The sequence below is a fragment of the Plectropomus leopardus genome, chromosome 14 (assembly GCF_026936395.1).
Source record: "Plectropomus leopardus strain MGB_pleo_1.0 chromosome 14, ASM2693639v1, whole genome shotgun sequence".
Classification (NCBI taxonomy): Eukaryota; Metazoa; Chordata; class Actinopteri; order Perciformes; family Serranidae; genus Plectropomus; species Plectropomus leopardus.
In genome coordinates this window covers 30,268,279-30,287,291 of record NC_142189.1, presented here as the reverse complement: position 1 = coordinate 30,287,291, position 19,013 = coordinate 30,268,279, and the positions used below count along the sequence as shown (strand labels likewise).

Below are 19,013 nucleotides of genomic sequence, written 5' to 3'. Positions count from 1 at the left end.
GGCAACTACTTAAAGTAAATGATAGCTACTGGAAACAAAATAACAAAATATCAAATTTTTTACCGTCAATTGTTGACACTGTTTTCATGCTTTAAGCCATTTCTGCTGCCCTGAAACATCACGCGAACATCACAACTCGGCAACACGAATACCATTGAAATTTCCTAATATCCTTTACCTAATTACGCCTTTGGAGAGCCATTCATGTGCTCATAACTTGTAAATACAATCAATACCATATTTGCGAGGAGAACGTGAAGGCAGCGTTACACTAAGGGTAAATAATAACCGAGTGTTGGATCTGTGCATGAAAAGTAGGAAGTAGATGTGAAGTTACAGTTTCCTCAAAAGACCAAAACTCAGTGAATAAGCTGTGTTGAGCAGAGGAAGGAGCTTCTTAAGTTGGCAGATGGATCCTCACAGTGTCTTACAGTTGGCCTTTGTGATGTTCAAGCACCTTGAGAACAATGTTAACATGATGTAATGACCCTGCTCTCTCTCTCTTTCTCTCCTGCTCTCTCCTCAGCTGTATCCAAGGATCAAACCCAGACAACGCTCGCTGGCGTAAAGCCCAGACCAGGAGCCACGTGCACGCTCGCAGAGGGCGCGTGCACGTGCACGAAGAAGAGGAGCAGCAGCAGGATGTGGGCGAAATTGTTAGTAGAGAGAGAGAGAGAGAGAGAACAAAGGATGGAGGTAGTCGGGAGGCAGGAAGACGAGCTCACAACTCTGATGAAGCAACTTTTTTTTCCTGTTCTGTTTGGATGCGATGCTGGAACCACGGAGCCATGTTACGGTAGAAGCCTAATATATTTTCACTGAGCTGCTGCAGTTAGAGGAAATGGCCTGAATCTTATTTTGAGCAACAGTAGCTTGGCAACTTAAGTTCAGCCGCATGAGAGAAGCTGAATAGAAAAAAAACTGAAAAATATCTATCATTTGGATGCAGCTTTGAGTTCTTCCAGCTCAGAACATAAAAATATGAGCTTGGATTTATGAAGTTTTATCTGACGTTCACCCAAATAATCTCAATCTTTGAATGCCACTTTATTTTTGTATACTTTTAGGGGTCCCATATTAATAAAAGACAGATTTTGTGTGTTTTTTATTGTAAAGGAAGAATTGATAATCAGGGTTTCCCACACATTCATTTATTTGTGGCAGCCCACCCCAATTAAAACATCTGCCGCCACAAATAGATTTTTTATTTTTGGGGCTGGACAGTTCATTAGGAGCACTGTTGAAATATATAAACCATTCGGTTTATTTATTGCATCACACTCTCGGAGTGCAGAGTGTACTCAAGTCACAGACAGAGCAGCAGAACATCAGACGTATTGAAAGTGAATTGAGTGATTGTTTTGCCTCTGAGTCAGGAATAGACATAGTAACAGCGCCGTAATGAAGTCTATGTTCAGCGTAAAGCCAAAAAGACGTGACCATGCGTGATATACGTGCGACCTATCGCAGGATATTTTAAGAGCAGCTGTTAGCACTTAAAGGCTAACTTAAAGAAAAAGAACAGCGCCCGTAAATGTCCACAATTTTGGAAAACTGTGAGATTCAGGGGCTTATTACGCTTCGAGCAGAGGACGAGATCAGCTGCCATATAACAGGGACAGTAAATGATTATCGACATGTTATTGTTAAGAGAGCGCTGCCAATGTATGTATTATACAGTATGTCATACTTTGACACTCACAAAAAAATTATTAATGTCTCTTTTCCAATGTAAGTCAATGGGAAAAGTCTTTCTTGACCTGTGGGCATCACGTGACGGACCCGGATGGTGTGATTCCACTTTTAGCCACTATGTAAAAGTTGCACACTTCCTGGCAGCTTGGCAGAGAGACTGAGACGCTGAATAAGAGCTGCAAACGCTGACTAATCAGAAGAGACTGGACTTTTTCCAAAGTGGGGCTTAAAGAGACAGGTGGTAAAACTGAAAGTTTCAGACAGAGTGAACACAGGTATTTAGGCAGATAGTATGAGAAAAAAAGTGTTTTTTGAACATTAAAGCATGTAAACATGTTCTGGTAGAAATCTTAAATGCAAATATAACACTGAAAATTTGCACAATATGGGACCTTTAATTAAAAAAAAACACCCAGATGGATCTTCATAAAGCCAAGCTCATAAACAGCATAGCAATGACCATAGTATGTTGTCTGAAAACTTTTCCACACTGTGCGGTGTGAAGATTTAAATGCAGTAAATTCACAGGCTTAGATCAGGGGACAGTGTGTGTGTGAGATGTGACGTGTGAAGTTGGAGAGTGGAAAGTGAGAAAGATACTCTGAATGTGTGTTAAAGGGAGTTTTGTCAGGTTGGTGATGGGCAGCTGTCAGCCGTGTTAGCAGGAATAAAGACGCAGAGTCCAGCAAGCTTTGGATGCATGGTGGCCGAGGTCCACATCAACCCACACGAGCAACGGATGTTGACATGATAATATTACAGCATGGTAACAAAAACAACAACAAAAAAACAGCTTTATTTTGTTTGAAGTGATATCAGAAGAATATTTCCACTCTGATTTCGCAAAAATGCTAAAAAAAGAAGCATCTGTTAATGATTACGGATGTCTCAGCCTTTTACTATTCTGTATTTCTGTTGACTCGGCACTGGTGCATGCTGTCATAACAACATCTGTTCCACTGCAAAATGCTGGTGAGAGAGGAGCAAAAAGAAGGAAAAGAAGAATGTGAGAGATGTGTTTGTGAAATGTGAATGAAATTAGTGAAAACCAAAGCAGCTACAACAATAAGTTGGAGGCGTAAAAATGACAATTTATTCTATATTCAGTTTGAACAAAACTTCTTCTAATGTTCACCCATTAACGCCTAACACCCAGTCCAGATAGGACCTGGCATATATTGGTTCTCATACTGACAGTACTGGTACCAGGCTCTAACATTAACTATATAATAAAGCAGTGTTTCCTGTCTAAAAAAGCTCAGTGGCACATTTTAAACCAATATGATGAAAATACAATTGCATATATTATCCCTGGGCTGACTGCTTTAGTGTTAAAATGAGGCTAAATTAGCCGAGACTGAATGAAAACAACTTGACTTTCTCTTTTTTTTCATATTTACATATTTCAGTAGTTGTATGAAATGTATTATTCCCCTGAGTTGTTTTATTTAAACTATTGATGTTTTTCTATTATTATTATTATTATTATTATTATTATTATTATTATTATTATTATTATTATTATTATTATACCCACTGCTCTTTTTTGTTTCTGTGTTAGTGTCAGCGCCACTCACTGCTGCCACCCGGTGTACATACAGGTCCTGACACGTTTCCCCGACCACGCTGTGTAAAATTTGAGACAATAAGTTTAGTGATGTTTGATGTGAGGATGGCACATCAGTGTGTGACATGTGCAAACCATTACTTTGTGTATATGCAACCTGTAACGACACAGCTAATGTACAATAATAATAAAGAAGGTATAATCGCTACAGTCAGCGCTGTGGCTCGGACTCACTCTCTCTCTTTCTGACACACACAAACACACACACCCATTCCAGCCCTGGTAATAAACAGTTGGACTTTAGAGGAGGATAAAAGTTCAAAGGTCACTCAGGTGTCTGCAGCGACAGGAGGCTTTATTCACGTAAGTTTATCTCTGTTTAAATTTACAATAGAGTCAGGCTGTTTGTGACTGAGTTTGTTTTACAGCCCTTTCATAGAAGCGAAAGCATGCTGGTACAATTTAACTACAGTACAAACAAATACTGAATATTGAAAATTTAGATATTTCTTTTCAAATAAAAGAAAACAGTCAACCACAGTGGAGGAAAAACAAAATGTAAGTCTGTGAATTTGCGATGCCATCACAAATCTGGGGCAGACAAAGGTCTTACAAAGGGGTTCTTTAAATTGACTTTTTTTCTGCCACATTCTCAAACTGTCAGTCATTATTATTATTGTTATTATTATCACTTTTTTATTAGTAGTAGTAGCAGTAGTAGTATGCTTTGTTGTTGTTATTATTATCATTCATATAAGTAGTAGCAGTAAATTGTGTTGTGTGGTTTTGGTTTGAAAATGTTTCTTTTTTTTCCCCCACGTTTTGTGCAGTGACTAGAAGTAGATGGCGTTTGATAATTTCACATGAAGAAAATGAGTTTGATTATTATTATTATTGTTGTTGCTATTATTATTATTATTATTATTATTATTATTTAATTTTATTTACTATTCTTTTTATTATAAAAATTGAAAAAATTAACATTTTGGAGTAAAACAAATAAATTTAGTAAAGTAAATGAAGTAGCACGTTTATTTTGAAGTAGCCACCGGAAGTGCTAGTGTTTTGCTTGTTGAAGGCGGTCTCAGGCTGTTTTCAGGCTGTTTTCAGGCTGTTTTCATCAGGTTTTCATGTGTTTCTGTCACAGGAAGCTGCTCTGCTGTGTTAGCACAGTGTAGCGTGCCCCGCTAACATGGTGCTTTCTGTATAAATTAACCGCCGTATCACGTAATGGTCGGAGGCTCGTTCAACAACATGTTTTATGCAAACGTAAGTCAACATTTAATATCTTCAAAAACACTTTCTGAATGACGTACAGTTTAAATTAAGGTTAAGTCATGACATCGGTTTAAATAGTAAGTTAGCCCACTGTCCGTCACGTATGTTTGTATTCATAAGGATTTGCTGCGTCACAATATCGATGTTTGATTTGTGTATTGTGTATGTATTTATAATAGATCCATGTATGGAGGCTCACACGGGCCAATATTAAATCACGACAATGGCTCCTCTCTGTGGACCAAACTTACTAAAAACCTGAAACAAAACAATAAAAAGATACATTTTGACCTGGATAGCTTAGTAAAAATAAATAAATAAATAAATAAATAAAAACTAAGCCTAAAGGTAACAAGCCATGCAGCGTGTTTAGTTGTTTGAGACATTTCTGCTGCCAACACATTATCATGGTGTAATGGACAAAACTGTGTCCTCCCAGAAACAATGTCCCGGTTTGTCACAATTATTCCCAGAATAGTTGTGACCTCATGTGCACCTGCCTGCTGCTCAATGGTGAATTTTACCAAAATAGCTGCATTTACTTAAGTACTGTAGACTACTTCGAGTTCAGAGTTTAGGTTTTTGTACTGTACTCGAGTCTTTTTTATGCCACTTTACCCTTTAACTCTACTTCATCTCAGAAGGAAATATAGTTTTTGTTTGACAAGGCTACTTTTATGCGAAAGCTTAAGTTACTAGTTACTTCACAAGTTAAAATCTTTGGCATGAAAACATGGAATAGCTTTATAAAAATCAAATTTTCCTGAGACAAATTAAACTACTCAACAGTTTATTGGTTACAAGTACAGCTGAAACAACAAGAAAATTAATTAATTACCCGGTTGTCAGAAAATTAACTGTGAACTATTCTGATAAACATTGAAGTCTTTGTCTTTTTTATTTTATTTTATTTTTTCTATTTTTCAGTTTTTTATTTTTAAATTGTCTGCACTGAGCACTTTTACTTGTAAATTCTCCTGATTATGCTTACATAGTTTTATTGAACTATCATTTTACCTGTAACAGAGTTTTGTTGTTTTTTTTACAGTGTGTTTATTAAAATGTTCACTCAGTAAAGGAATTGCATACTTTTTCCACTACTGCTAATACTACTACTACTACTACTACTACTACTTCTACCTATTACCTGTTCTGCAGCTGCACATGTAGTCAGCGCAGGCTGTGCAGAGCACACAGTCGGCAGGACACAGTGTGAACACTGACACCTCTTGTAATAAAACTCTGTAGTAAAGATGATGTATTGTCCTGTGGACCAGCTTCTCCTGGTGGACACATCGGAGAACTGCTGGCTGCTAAATAACTTTCCACTTGGACCAAAACATTTAACCCCCTTAACCAAAGTCCTCTCAGTAGCTTTTTCTGGAGCTTAGTCGTCGTCACACTCAACTTTCTATTGAACACATTGTTGGGCATTTTAGTGAAAGTAGGCTCATCATGGCGAATCATTTCCACATCAACACCCCGCTGCTGGAGAGCGTCAGTATGTCCAAACGTGTTGGAACCAGCGTCTTCCTGAAGATGGAGAACTCGCAGCCCTCTGGCTCCTTCAAGATCCGTGGTATTGGACACCTCTGCCAGCAGGTAGGAGCCCCCGCCCTCCGCTTCATATTCACCTCCATCACATCAGACTCTGCAGCTCTGATAGGTCATTTGACTTTAAGGCTGATGTCCGCTGACTGTGCTTTAGATCTCAGCTAATCATATAACTGTAAGCATGTTAATGTATATACAGTATATGGAAAAAAATCACTAACTTGTCCTTTTTATTTGATTGCTCTCCTGCAGCTCACCACACAGTCCAAAGGCGTTGTCTGCTCCTCAGGTGACATTTCTCCTGTGAGACAGCATGTTAATATGAATGATACAGAAATTATTGGTGACTCTTACAGAGCATGATGTTTTTTCTAGGAGGTAATGCTGGTTTGGCTGCAGCTTACGTTGCCAGAAAAATGGGTATACCTGCCACAATCGTGGTCCCGTCCTCGTCTCCTCAGCTGGTGGTTCAGAGACTCCAGGATCAGGGCGCCACTGTCAAGATGACAGGCAGGGTGAGGTATACTAAATATTTATAAGTGATCTCTGTTCTCAAATGATCATGGTTAGTTAACCCTTTGAAACTGGAGCAAAGTGGTTTGATTTTTTTCTATGGAAAAAAAGGCCAAAAAATTTTATTACAATTTCGAGGGACAAACTTAGCAAGAGATGTCCCACAAATTGTGAGAAATTAGTAAAAGGTGTCAAGAAAATGATCTGAAAAAAGTTGGGAGGATCATTAGAAAATTATACCAAAAAGGGAAAAAGTGAAGGGAAAATGTCCAGAAAACTGTATTTGAAAAAATATATATGTTATTGATTATTTATTTATATATCTGTAATTATGTTATGAAATAAAAATGAATATATATACATATAGTTTAAAATAATTTTTTTAAATCTTTTTTTTCAATTTTAGTTTAAATGGGTTTGATTTCTTGGGTAAACATGGGTAAAAACAAAAAAAAGTCAATGACCAACTTGGCAAGAAATGTCCCACAAAGTTCCAAAAATTACAAAGAATTGACAGAAATTGATAATTGGAGTGAAGGGAGGGAGAAAAAAGGGAAAAAATCCAGAAAACTATATTCTATTTTTGTACCATATTTTGTCCATATTTAAGATAAAGTTATAGAAAAAAAAACATTTAAATACATTTTCCAGCTATTTTTAGGGGTAATTTTATTGTTGGTTTTTGTTTTTTACTTGTTTTTTTCCCCCTTAAATTTAATTTTTGGGGGCCATGTCTTGTTAGGATTCATATTGCCTTCGTGTTTTTGGAAGAAATCAAACCAATTTGCCCAAGTTTCAAAGGGTTAAAAGAAATGAAATCAATCAGAAGACTCAGCAGTGAATCTATGAGTGTTTTTTAGTCTTTGGAATGAAAACGAACACGAGCTTTCGAAGAGAAAATGAAGTCAGATCTTTTTCCGCAGGTTTGGGATGATGCCAATGCAGAAGCTCTCAGACTGTCAGAAACTGAAGGACTCACATACGTCCCCCCGTTCGATCACCCCCTGCTCTGGTAAAAAAAACTCTCAACACTATTGAAGCTTCCTGCATTGCAGTAGAAATGACTGAATGACAAAACTGCAGTATTCACTTCTTCCTCACTCACACACACACACACACACACACACACACACAGGCAGGGCCACAGCAGTCTGGTCTCAGAGGTCTCGGCCTCTCTGGGTCCCGGGTTGAAGCCCGGAGCTGTGCTGTTGTCTGTGGGCGGAGGGGGGCTTCTCTGTGGCATCATCCAGGGCCTGAAGGATGTAGGCTGGACAGATGTACCCATCATCGCCATGGAGACGGTGGGGGCAGACTGTTTCAACGCTGCAGTTAAGGCGGGAAGGTTGGTCACCTTGGATGACATCACCAGGTGAGAGGAGCTGAAATGTTTTGTGAAGTGTGTTGAATGAAACTCAGCTGACTTCGTCCTCCTCTGTCTGTCTCTCCCCAGTGAGGCCAAATGTCTCGGAGCAAAGACAGTTTGCAAGAAAGCTTTTGAATACAGTCAGGGCAGCGAGGTGACAATCATCTCTGAGCTGGTGACGGACCAGCAGGCTCTGCACGCTGTGGAGACATTCCTGGGTAAGTCTGATTTTAATGTTCATAAACTTTCCTTTGACTGGTAATGACTTTTCAGCAGTCCAAATATGATCTTACTTTAACCCTTCGGCACTGTTAAGCACATTTTATGCAATTTTCATTCTTCATTTTTTGATCATTTTGGCTGTGTTCGTGCATATGGAATACATTTTGTCAACATTGTGTATTTTTGTTTAATCTGTGAATTTCCAGCTCAGCTTTTACAATACGTCTAAAATACACTGTGGAAACTAAATTGTTACATTCATACTGTTAAGTGCAAAAAATGCATCATTGAAACCCATTCAAACTGTAATTTTTGATCCCACAGTCATCAACGCATAAAAAACATGCATTGCATTACTTCTGGGTATCATTCTGGGCTTTTGCCTTGGAATTTGTCATTTTTACCATATTTGGCATATGAAGAAAATTCATGTTATTTTGTCACAATTGTGTCACAATCTGTTGCTGAAAATCACTGACATATCCCAGACTGTGATAATCCAAAACAAAAATCCACTTAGCATGTGGCATCATGAAAAAAACCCCTAGCATTTAAAACGTTAAAATTCTAAAATAAAAAAAAAAATGAATATTTGATATTTATGATTAGGACTGATGAAAGCAGTAAAATAATATTCATGTATAATATTTTTTAAAGCTTGATTTTGAAAAAGCGCATTTTGTGGTGTGTGTAATATTAAAGCTAAGGGTTAATGGTTCGGTGAGTAGGATTTAGGGGTGTATTGATTTGGCAGAAATGAAATATAATTTAGATGTTTTCTTTAGTGTATAATCACCTGAAATTAAGAATTGATGAGTTTCCGTTATCTTAGAATGAGCGGTTGATATCTACATAGGGTGTGGTTCCATTTTTATTCCCACAGTTGCCCAGAACGGAAACCCCGCCTAAAAAACATTGGCTCTTAAACAGACACACAGTATTTTTGCTTTGGCCAAAGTAGTTATAAGCTCCTCCATGATGAGAGCATCAGAAAAATGATTTTATTTTCAAACACGAAACTGTTTAATTCAGTGTTTTAACCGCTTTAAATCAGCAGGTCAGGGTTTTTTTGTGTGTAGGGGGGGGTTGCAGATAATTCAATTCCCAGTAAAAAAAAAAAACACCTGAACAGTGAACAGTGAAGGAATCTTCAGCAGGAGTTGATGTTCGGCATGTGGGAGAAATCTCAGCTTGTTGCAATGTGCAATTCTCACCACTAGATGGCACTAAATTCCACACGCTGCCCACTGACATAATAAACAATCAGCCTCGCTTTATGATTTTCATTGGAAGCATCAGCCTTATTACCCCTTATTTGTGTGTGTGTGTGTGTTTGTGTGTGTGTGTGTGTGTGTGTGTGTGTGTGTGTGTGTGTGTGTGTGTGTGTGTGTGTGTGGTCGGTCTTGTAGATGAGGAGCGTGTGTTGGTGGAGATGGCATGTGGAGCAGCACTGGCAGCGGTCAACAGTGGACTCATAGGCAGATTACAGGATGAAGGTAACTACTCTGGAGTCATCAGCACCTTAAAGCTCTTCATCAACATGCCTCTGCTGTGCGTTAGCTAAACCTTTTTTCTTAGTGTTCCTCTCAGTTACAACTCTTCTGTTTGCTCACTGTGTGCTTGGCAGAGAAATCAAGATACATTACAAAGTTTTCAGCTAAATTATGTGGTTGATAGTTCATTGCAAACATGCAATGTTCTTGCACTGTGTGCATTATAAGACCTCTCAGACTACCATAATGTTTGAATAGGAATTGTTATGGTTTAAACCTCTAGCTCACCTGGTGCACACCAGAGCTCTGATTCTCTGGCCAAACCTGATTGGATCCGATCCCACCTAAAGGCTTTGTGCTGCACCGGGCTGCAACTTCTCACTACTCCCCCAGGCCTGTATGGGGTCAGGTTTTCACTGACTTAATATGTATTTATTTATTTTTAAGAAAAAAATATCTTGAACTGTCTCGTGCTTAAATGGCACTTTGGCAAGAGGTTTAATGGACTGAATCAAGAAGGGAAGAGAGAGAAGGGAGAGAAAGTGAAGAAAGTGTTTGTTTCTGCCTTCCCAGCAGTGGGAGAGATGTGTGTAACATGCAGCGGTGAGTGATCGTCATCTGCACGCTGCATTGCCGTGGATCACTGTGCGTACTAGACGCACTGCGAGGCGCAGCCTGCTTTGCAGAACGCGTCATGCACGTGATGACAAACAGACAGAAGAGAAGAAGGAGAAGTGTGATGAAACACACCAGCCCTCAGCTTGTAATACATGTTTTCATATTGAAAAATATTCATTTTATAATAAATAATATGTAATTTTGTGTACAAATTTTTATTTTTAATCGGTCTAGGGCCCAAAACTGCTGCTGTACGTCAGGCTCGGCTCAGGCTTGGACAGAAACTGCTGGTTCATGTAGGATCGGGCTGATTGTTTTGGGCCTGATCTGAGCTCCAGTGTGCACTCCATGTAGCCTGAGTCTTTTTCATCAGCGCAGGTTTGATACCGACCTGCACGCCGTGCTGCTCGTACGGCTCCCTCTCTTTCCCACTTTTCCTGCCTGTCTAGCTGTCCTTGTCAATAAAGGCAAAATGCCCCCAGAAATAGTCAGAAATATTTAGGATGAAACTTACTGTATATAATAACTCCTTTATAATGTGTGACAAGTTCAGGAGCTGATCATTTTTGTTCCTCCACACCTTTTTTTAGGTCGGCTGGCGACTCCCCTGGGCCCCCTGCTGGTGGTCGTGTGCGGCGGCAGCAGCGTCGACATGCAGCAACTGACCAACCTCAAACACAAACTGCACACTTAAAGAGCTGCATATACGTAAATGTGTGTATGCGTGCAGTATGTGACAGGCCAGTGTTGGGTCACAGCAGCGAAAATAATTGAATCGATGTAATCGAAGTGAATAAAAGTGAATAAAAGAAAAGGCAGAAGAACTACAGAAACATCTAATTTAGAGTCAAAGGTGTTGTTGCAGTGTTGGTGTAAAAATATTAGTGCTGCTTCTAATATTACAGTGTAAAGTCACTAAAAGTCTAATATTGCAGTAACATATTTTTGAAAACCCAAATTTCCCCAGTTGTAAATGACTAAAGTTCATTACATGAGAGTATGCTGTGATCGTGCTGAGCTAACTGAACTGTCACATGCAGTTCTGAGGTTTCCCCACATGGTGGAGTCACAGTTCACTGTTCATACAAGACTCCGACCCTCCACACAGTCTGACACAGAAAACCTCACAGAGAAACAAAGTGTTTTTTCTACTTCATACTGATATCTGTCAATGTGATTTATTCAAAAATTCATTGTATTTCAGCAAAAACAGTCTGCTCTTACATCTCCTATCCACACACCGATATTGGTGCATTTCTGTCTTCTCCTGGTCTTTTTTTTTGTTTTGTTCTCCAAAGCATTCATTTATTTCAGATGAACAAAACTGATCTTTGACTACACATTAAATGTAGGAGTGTGGTCAGTGTGTGCGATGTGTAGGGAGTCATTACTATGGAAACTGGTCCTCTCTGCTCTGCCCCCATCAGAGACATCAGGAGAAAGAGTTGCATTTGACATCATATTTATAGTCTTCGGCTTCTGAGCCCTCAGACAGCTGCGTGTGATGTGAGGTTTGCAAATGGCGCAAACTTTATGGTAATCGTTGTGATCACATAGTCCATAAACACATCTTTTAAAAAGCATCTCAGATGATGTTTTGATCAGAACAATCGAAACTTCAACACATACAGAGTCAAAAGTAACCTCTACAGTATTCCAATATGTTGTACAGGGCTCAGTTGCAGGATTTAGCAAATTTTCGGATAAGTAAAGAAGGCATGGTTAAAGATATAGAGTCTGGCATTTCCCCACAATAGTGTATTTGCAGCAGTGCATTTTAAGAAAGATGGAAAAGCAGTTTGCTTGTAGTTAGAGAAAACAAGGGCTTGATCATCATCAATCTAGGCTGACCTTGAGCAACTGTTAAGACGTCTGTACGGTATCTGTGTACATGGTTGAGGAGAAAATAAAAATACAAAATATCAGACTGAGATGATTATGACTGCAGCAGAACTGAAAAGAGGGAAAGTGAGAAGCGCTTTGTCTTCTCCGTGTGCTGTTGGATGATGTAGGCGAGGAGAACTGAGGGATGAGACAGGTGGGTGTCTCAGAAGGACCATCTCTCCTGTCAAAATCAATGTGAACGTGTCCCAAACTGTGACAGGAACTTTTTTCATTATGTGATGATAATAAAAGCTGATTTTTAATTAACATATTTGATAATAAAATAATTAAAGTAAACGTTGTCATTGGTTTTTGCATCGTTAGTTTGAATTCTTCTTCCTCATGGTCCACTTACTAGGTTTCTTCCAGAGCTTTCAGACAAATTACATGGCCCTTTTACACAAATAATTTTGTCATGTAGATGATTCAGTGTGACCTAAGTATGGCACTTTCATATAAGGACTCTCTTCATATGCATCAGTAAAAGCATCATGGTTGCATCTGTATTTTTAGTTAAATATAGAAAAAACATGAAAAGAAGTTGTAATTTTTTCATTTTGTGACGAAGAAAAAGCAATTAATCAGAAAAGGAAAATTTCTAACTCACACTGGAATTTTGGCTTATTTGCTGCTTATTTACTTTATTTACATCAACGACCTTAAAAAGTTATATTTGGATGTGAGTTCTGCGAGCATTCACAATCCATGTTCTTCAAAAAGTTTGACTATTTTCAGTCTTCTGTACACTTTTTTTTGGCAGTCAACATTTTTCAACATAGAAACTTCATTCAGTTCGCTACTTATTCATTCTTTAAGCTACAAACTCCCTTTAGACCTTCCTGCGTTCCACATCTTTCATATATCATTATGCGACTTTTAAAGCCAGCAATTCAGTTTGGTGTCAGCTTTTCAAAGAACCTTAAAATATTCCACGTACTTAATACATTATGATTATTTTTCAGCTTTTCAGTGAAAGAAGTGAATGTTAAAGCCAAACCCACTTGTCAAACTATTTATTCACCTTCTCCTTACACATTTAAGCTAGCTATTCAGCGTTGCATTGGCTTTTCAACGTCCAGCATTCACACTGCACATTCTTCAGAAACTGCATTCTCTGACTGACGCTGATTGAATAATTTGAGTGCATCACTTTTTGTAGGAAAACGTGCCAACAGTTTGTGAGAACAGCTTGGATTTTAACACATTTCATTCCCACCACCACGTAATGCGTTAAGACTTTGTGTCCCTTTTTGCAAATTTCTATGAGACCGTGCTGACTGATAACATGGAGGCGCTACAGACACAGATGCTTTTTAGGGTTTTCAGAGCTTTGCACATTCTGCATTCACAGCCCTGAGTACATTACAGCCTTCATTTGACAATAACATCGCTTTTTACAAGCATCATGTATATTTTGAGGTGCATGTTGCTAAGCAATAAACAGCATCGCTGGCTTGGCATGAATACATTTTACGCAGAAGAGGTGATATAAGTCAATATATTGCAGTTACGAAACACCTCTCATTCAGTCACAATGTGAGGCTCCTCTGAATAACCAATTTTCCCAGCAGCACCACAGCAGCAGCAGGCTGATTGAAGTGTGTAATTCCCAGGAGCGCTGTTGGTGTTCACACAGCAAGGTCATACGTGGAGTGATTGTGCTGTGAATGCTGCTCTCTTGTGTCAGACTGTGATATAAAACCCTCCCAGTCCATCCGAAAGGTTAACGCTAACATTAAAGGACTGTAATAAGCTTAATTGGACATGTTGACGTGGAGAAATGATCTTTTCTGCCCGTGTATGATTGAATATTAGATTATTTAGGTCTTCCCTCCTGGTCTAAATGATGTACCTGTTCAGATGAATTTACCTGACCCGCAGCTGCTCAGTCCTCTGCTGAGCGTGATCTGGGCAGCCTGCAGACGGAGGAGCTAATGGACATGCCAGCCCATTTCTATGACAACAGGAAGGAGCAGCTTTGATGAGCCCAGCAGAGGGCATGTGAGCTGAGCCGCAGCTAAAAATAGCACCAAGTAAACAAGAATGAATGGAGAAGAGAAAGACATTTAAACAGTGCATGTATGTCTATGCAGATGGATGTGTTTGTGCACAAATTTGTTTTTGTGCATTTTTTTTTGTTACAATCTTCATACAGCCGACTATTATCTCATTTTTCCAATACACTGTGTTCCAGATGTGCTCTGTATTTGTTTTGTCATTTATCATTTGATCATTAGATTTGATAATTTATACATTATTAAAATTGCTCACTTAATAACTTTGTCATACATTTTCGGTTAGTGTATTACATTTTTTTAAAGTTGAAAAAAACAAAATCCAATGTGAAGGCCATGTTAAAAGGTCAAGCATGCTGGACACGTTTGAGGCCAATAGTAATAATCTAATATTCTGTTGTTTCTTTGTAAATTGACTTTGTGCACAAGGAGATGCAGATGTTGGCTAACATGCTACATCATGTTTATCTTGTATTTGGCTAAAGGTGTCAAATTAAACATTGCCAGGCCATGTACAGTGGTAACAGGCTTCATTTCCATTGTGATTTTTACTACACAAACTCTCAGTTTGCAAATTTTGATAATTAGCGGGTAACTTACATAAAAACCACCCTCTGTACAACTGGTATCATTGTTGAAATTAGCTACAAAGACCAAAATTGTTTTTGTACCAGCCTGTGAACATGTTTATTTGTGCTGTGAAGTTATGCATTTTAACATAGGAGTCTATGGGGATTGACTCGCTCTTGGAGCCAGCCTCTAGTGGTCATTAGAGGAACTGCAGATTGTGACACTTCTGTGTTGGCTTCATTTTTCAGCCCTGAAAGCTGCTGCTTAGTTGGAAGCAATTAGGTTGAGAATATGACAGGAATATAGAGGAACTTAATGTTGGCCTAATAGTTGCCTCTATCAAATACTTCATATTCGTAAACTATTAGGGAACTGCCATTCTTCATAGCAGACATCATTTTGCTGCATTTATAAGGCCAGAACACTGGAGGGCATTACCAAAGCAGAATGATTTCCTTTGCCTTCTCTGAACTCTGAGACTTTGATCAGCTGTTGCTCTCTTCTGTTAGACAGCTTTCATGTAGGTAATGCCGCATAAACTGCATGTCAGAATATATCACAAAGTATTTTTGTCAAAGCGCACAGTCATCAAAAGCATGCCAGGCACTTTAATCCACAGCTCTGTTTGACTCACAAAGAGGTTACTGAAATTAAAGAGTCACAATGGTGTAAAGGTACAGAGGTAGTGTTACAGAATGCCTGACTGGGTCACATCTGCACATGTTTTTGATAGGAAATCACAAGGTAGAGCTCAGCAGTTGCTAAATGTATCCATAGCAACCTGATGACAAAATGTGAGTGTAAATCAAACCTCAAAATGAAACTTAATCACTTTTAATCACTTTTTCATTGTAACATAAACAGACATTAATACAACAGCTGCATATTTTCACCTGCATTGAAATACTTGATTTAAAAAAAACTGTATATTTACATTTTAGGTATTGAGTTAAGAGATGAGCACAAGCAGGCAGCAGTATTTTTATGACTGGTTTACAGAGATAGCAATAAAGGTATAAGCTTATTGACAATTTGATTTGATGAATGAATGAATGAATGAAAGTTTAATGAAGCTCAACAGGAAACATGAAGCACAGAGCCATTCAGATCTGATTAAAATAAATAGCTTACAGGATACTGAAGGTAATTATAAGATAACACGTGCAGGTTAGAAATTGTGTTGATGTTGTAGGCTTTCATTAAAGTGCAGGATCAGGTGAGGAAAAGGCAGTGGTGCCCCAAAGAGGGTGCCGTCGGAGGGGGGCTGATACAATTGCAGGCCCCACTGTGGCAAAAATAACTCGAGGCAAACATTACGTCCTTTAATAATCTGTGGCGTGCTCATTTTCTGAGATAGGATAGGAAACTTGTGGTGTTTAATAAAACTAGACAACCTAACACATTCACTGGTATTAGTAAAAGACTTTACATAAAGATGGACGACACATCCCCACTTCCCCCTGTTATGCTGACCACAGCATAACAGGGGGAAGTGGGCCCTGACACACCAGTTTGGTGTGTCAGGGCCTTTACAGTTACTTGTCGGGGGGTTAAGTAAATCTGTATCTCTGTATCTGTATAACACATTAAAACAGGATTGTTTTGGAACTCTGTGTTAACTGTACCGCTTAGTCTACTCTTATAAAATAATTAGATTGGATATTCAATAAAAGTATGTAATATTTGAATGTATTGTCCAACATCCTTAGTGTTTTTCTTTATCTAATGTCAGGTAGAAGCACGGGAGCTCTAGAACACAATGCTATGAATATTGAAGAGATATTCTCATTAGCAACGGTGGCTTCTCGCTTTATGAATATTTGATTCCAGTGCTGTATTTAATACCCGACCTTTAAGATTCACTCCACAGGGAGACAAATCACCATCACATGCTTCTACATCACCAGCTATCATCTTTTCATTTTAATCTGAGCTTTTTAGGCGGGCGTTACTATGTGATGTTCTGTTTATGTTTTTGTTTAACTTCTCTTAGTGACTTCCTGTGGCTTCCCAAAAAGCTTTTCAGCAGCTTCCATAAAAGATTTCTTAATGTCTGACTGTCAGCGAGGCGAGTGTAGGATGTGGCTCTTGTTCTTTGGTTCTGAGGGGATGACACAAACACTTCCTGTTGATTTTGTGAGTGGCGGCCTCCTCTCAGAAATCCGAGCCCTGCTGGTTTCTTTCGGCCATCAGCAATCAGGAGGTGATTAATAACTCAGGTAGTGGGTGAAGCAGCAGCATTGAGTCATGACAAGCAGAATTGGAGACCACGGCTGAAAAGCCGACGGTTTCCCTCACGGACACAAAAACACCAAATTAAGCTTCAAAAATGCAAAGCTGAACTCCATCAAGCATTAACTTTGTATAATTTGTATATTTTTCTTTAAACTCAAGATTAAGTCCATTAAAGATAATACTTTGTATTTAAGGTAGCAGATGTCCCAAAGTTGATCTAATTAAACTAAGCCATGGTATTAAGCATATTAGCATCTCATACAGTTTAATAATGTAGGTTAACCTTCCTAAATGATCTTTTCTGATGGCTAAGCTTTATTGTATTTGCATCTAGATAGCATCAATAATAAGTTGTATTAGCATTTAATGCTGTACTAGGATCTAATACAGTTTAAATACATTCTGAGGATGTTTTGGTGATGTTGAGAGGTGACAGATCATGGAATGTTCTTTTGTAAAACGTTCCCATAATGTTACATGAGAAAAAAAGGAAGAACATTTTCAAAGCAACAATCAGAAAATGTTATTGAGCCCTGAGATTACAGACCTTTTATTTTCATTTTAGGAAAATGTAATGTGATATGAAAAAACAAACGTAACAGGCGCTACTGAGGCGTGTCCTCCCACCCAACACTTAAAATATAGTAGTATGACGAAGTCCTCAAAAAGGCAATGAATTTGAGAGAGAATAAAAAATAAATAAATAAAATAATAATAATTTCTTCAGTTTAAAGAGGGTCCTCTTCACAGTGCGGGTGCTCGGGCTCTAAAAAAAACATTTTTTGATGTTTACAGATAATGTTTCCTTAACGTTAAGAAGAACATTCTGGGAACATTCTGAAAACATTAGTAAAACGCTGCATTGTACATTCTCAAAATGTCTATAAAACCAAAAATTGCTAGCCGCCAGGCGTGTGGCGGACGCGGGGTAGGCGTGGGACATGTCCTGCATGTCCTCTATCTTTGCCCTCTGTCTTCCGCACTTTTTACAACCGTTCAATTCATTTGTAACATGTTGACCCTGGTTTTTTTCGAGCAGTCCTGAAACGCACTATGAATAGGCGAGGGCATACACGCGCTGTGATTACATGATGCGGTTGACGCGTGCGCTGGCAGCACTGCTCTGAACCTTATTGTTACCTTTGGCTGGCTGGCTAGCTAGCATCATGCTAGCTTCATGCTACTCCTCCTTCATTTCTGTGCAGAGTTTTGACTGTTGCTTTGCACTTATTTTTTTAAATCTTTAATGCTCCAATAGAAAGAGCATGGAGGAGAAGGTGGACCAGAAAGCAACACTTTTGGTCATTCAGGGGCTTTACAGGTGAGGAGAGATTATAATTGGCTGAGAAAATACATCTATATACTATAAAAGAGACTATGAGATTAATTTCCACAGCTATTTCACAATTACTACTCTCAATTCTATTTAAGATTATTGCATTGCAGTTTGCATATATTTTTTAATCTGCATGTTTGCAATAGACAGAGCAGGGAGAAGGCAGCGTGCAGCGACAGATTATAACTAATGGCTATAGGTAAATTATAATTAATTATAGGGAAATTGTAGATGCTTGATGGTCATTCTGTGTCAACTCAACCAGAGCCTGGCAGCTCAAACTTTTGATTGTGATAGTATAGGATTTTGATCATTTTAATGAACTTGAGTCGGTCCCTGTTTGCCATACTGTGTCTGTTTGTGTTTATTTGGTTCTTTAGCTGCTAAGGAGAGGCTCAGTAAAATGTGAGAGGATGACTCACTTCTCACTTCTGAAATGATGGCTACGCCCCTGCTAGCTAGGTATCTATCTGCAAATAAAATAATCTCAATTTTATGTAATTTAAATTAATGTTGTAGCTGACTGAGCAACATTATTGTCAGCACCCTACTAATATAAATAACTTTGACAGTATTAGCCTACTACATACTATTACCATCTAATTCCGTTTTTGATGTGTTCTAAATGAACTTTTCAATTGGGTAAACTGTATTATTATTATTATTTTAT

General features: G+C 38.5%; 2 protein-coding genes across 8 annotated transcripts in view; both read left to right on the top strand.

Annotated features, from left to right (window-relative positions):
- The window catches only part of LOC121953508 (apoptosis-stimulating of p53 protein 1-like), a 74,827-nt gene extending 71,354 nt beyond the window's left edge, over nt 1-3,473 (top strand). For all 4 annotated transcript variants that reach the window (XM_042500669.2, XM_042500670.2, XM_042500668.2 and 1 more), the window contains one exon: nt 527-3,473. In XM_042500669.2, the coding sequence (XP_042356603.2) occupies nt 527-568 (42 nt within the window). In that variant the 3' untranslated portion in view covers nt 569-3,473. The remainder of the gene's footprint in view (nt 1-526) is intronic.
- Nucleotides 3,474-3,516: 43 nt separating this feature from the next.
- On the top strand, nt 3,517-12,484 carry sdsl (serine dehydratase-like). 4 transcript variants are annotated; one of them, XM_088087847.1, is made up of 10 exons: nt 3,541-3,625; nt 4,410-4,531; nt 5,980-6,142; nt 6,347-6,383; nt 6,470-6,609; nt 7,531-7,619; nt 7,743-7,976; nt 8,058-8,188; nt 9,602-9,688; nt 10,894-12,484. In XM_088087847.1, the coding sequence occupies exons 2-10, from the start codon at nt 4,524-4,526 to the stop codon at nt 10,995-10,997; spliced, it is 993 nt and encodes a 330-aa protein (XP_087943973.1). In that variant the 5' UTR covers nt 3,541-3,625; nt 4,410-4,523; the 3' UTR covers nt 10,998-12,484. The 4 variants fall into 4 exon arrangements, with proteins under 4 accessions (XP_087943974.1, XP_087943973.1, XP_087943975.1 ...); XM_088087849.1 differs by lacking the exon at nt 3,541-3,625 and adding an exon at nt 9,969-10,082 and having other exon boundaries at nt 4,315-4,531; XM_088087848.1 differs by lacking the exon at nt 4,410-4,531 and having other exon boundaries at nt 3,517-3,625.
- Nucleotides 12,485-19,013: the final 6,529 nt, after the last annotated feature.

Bases quoted from the DNA above. Each gene is read 5' to 3' on its own strand.
- sdsl (XM_088087847.1), top strand. The intron at 6,610-7,530 runs GTGAGGTATACT...CTTTTTCCGCAG, and splicing joins CTGTCAAGATGACAGGCAGG to GTTTGGGATGATGCCAATGC. The intron at 7,620-7,742 runs GTAAAAAAAACT...ACACACACACAG, and splicing joins TTCGATCACCCCCTGCTCTG to GCAGGGCCACAGCAGTCTGG.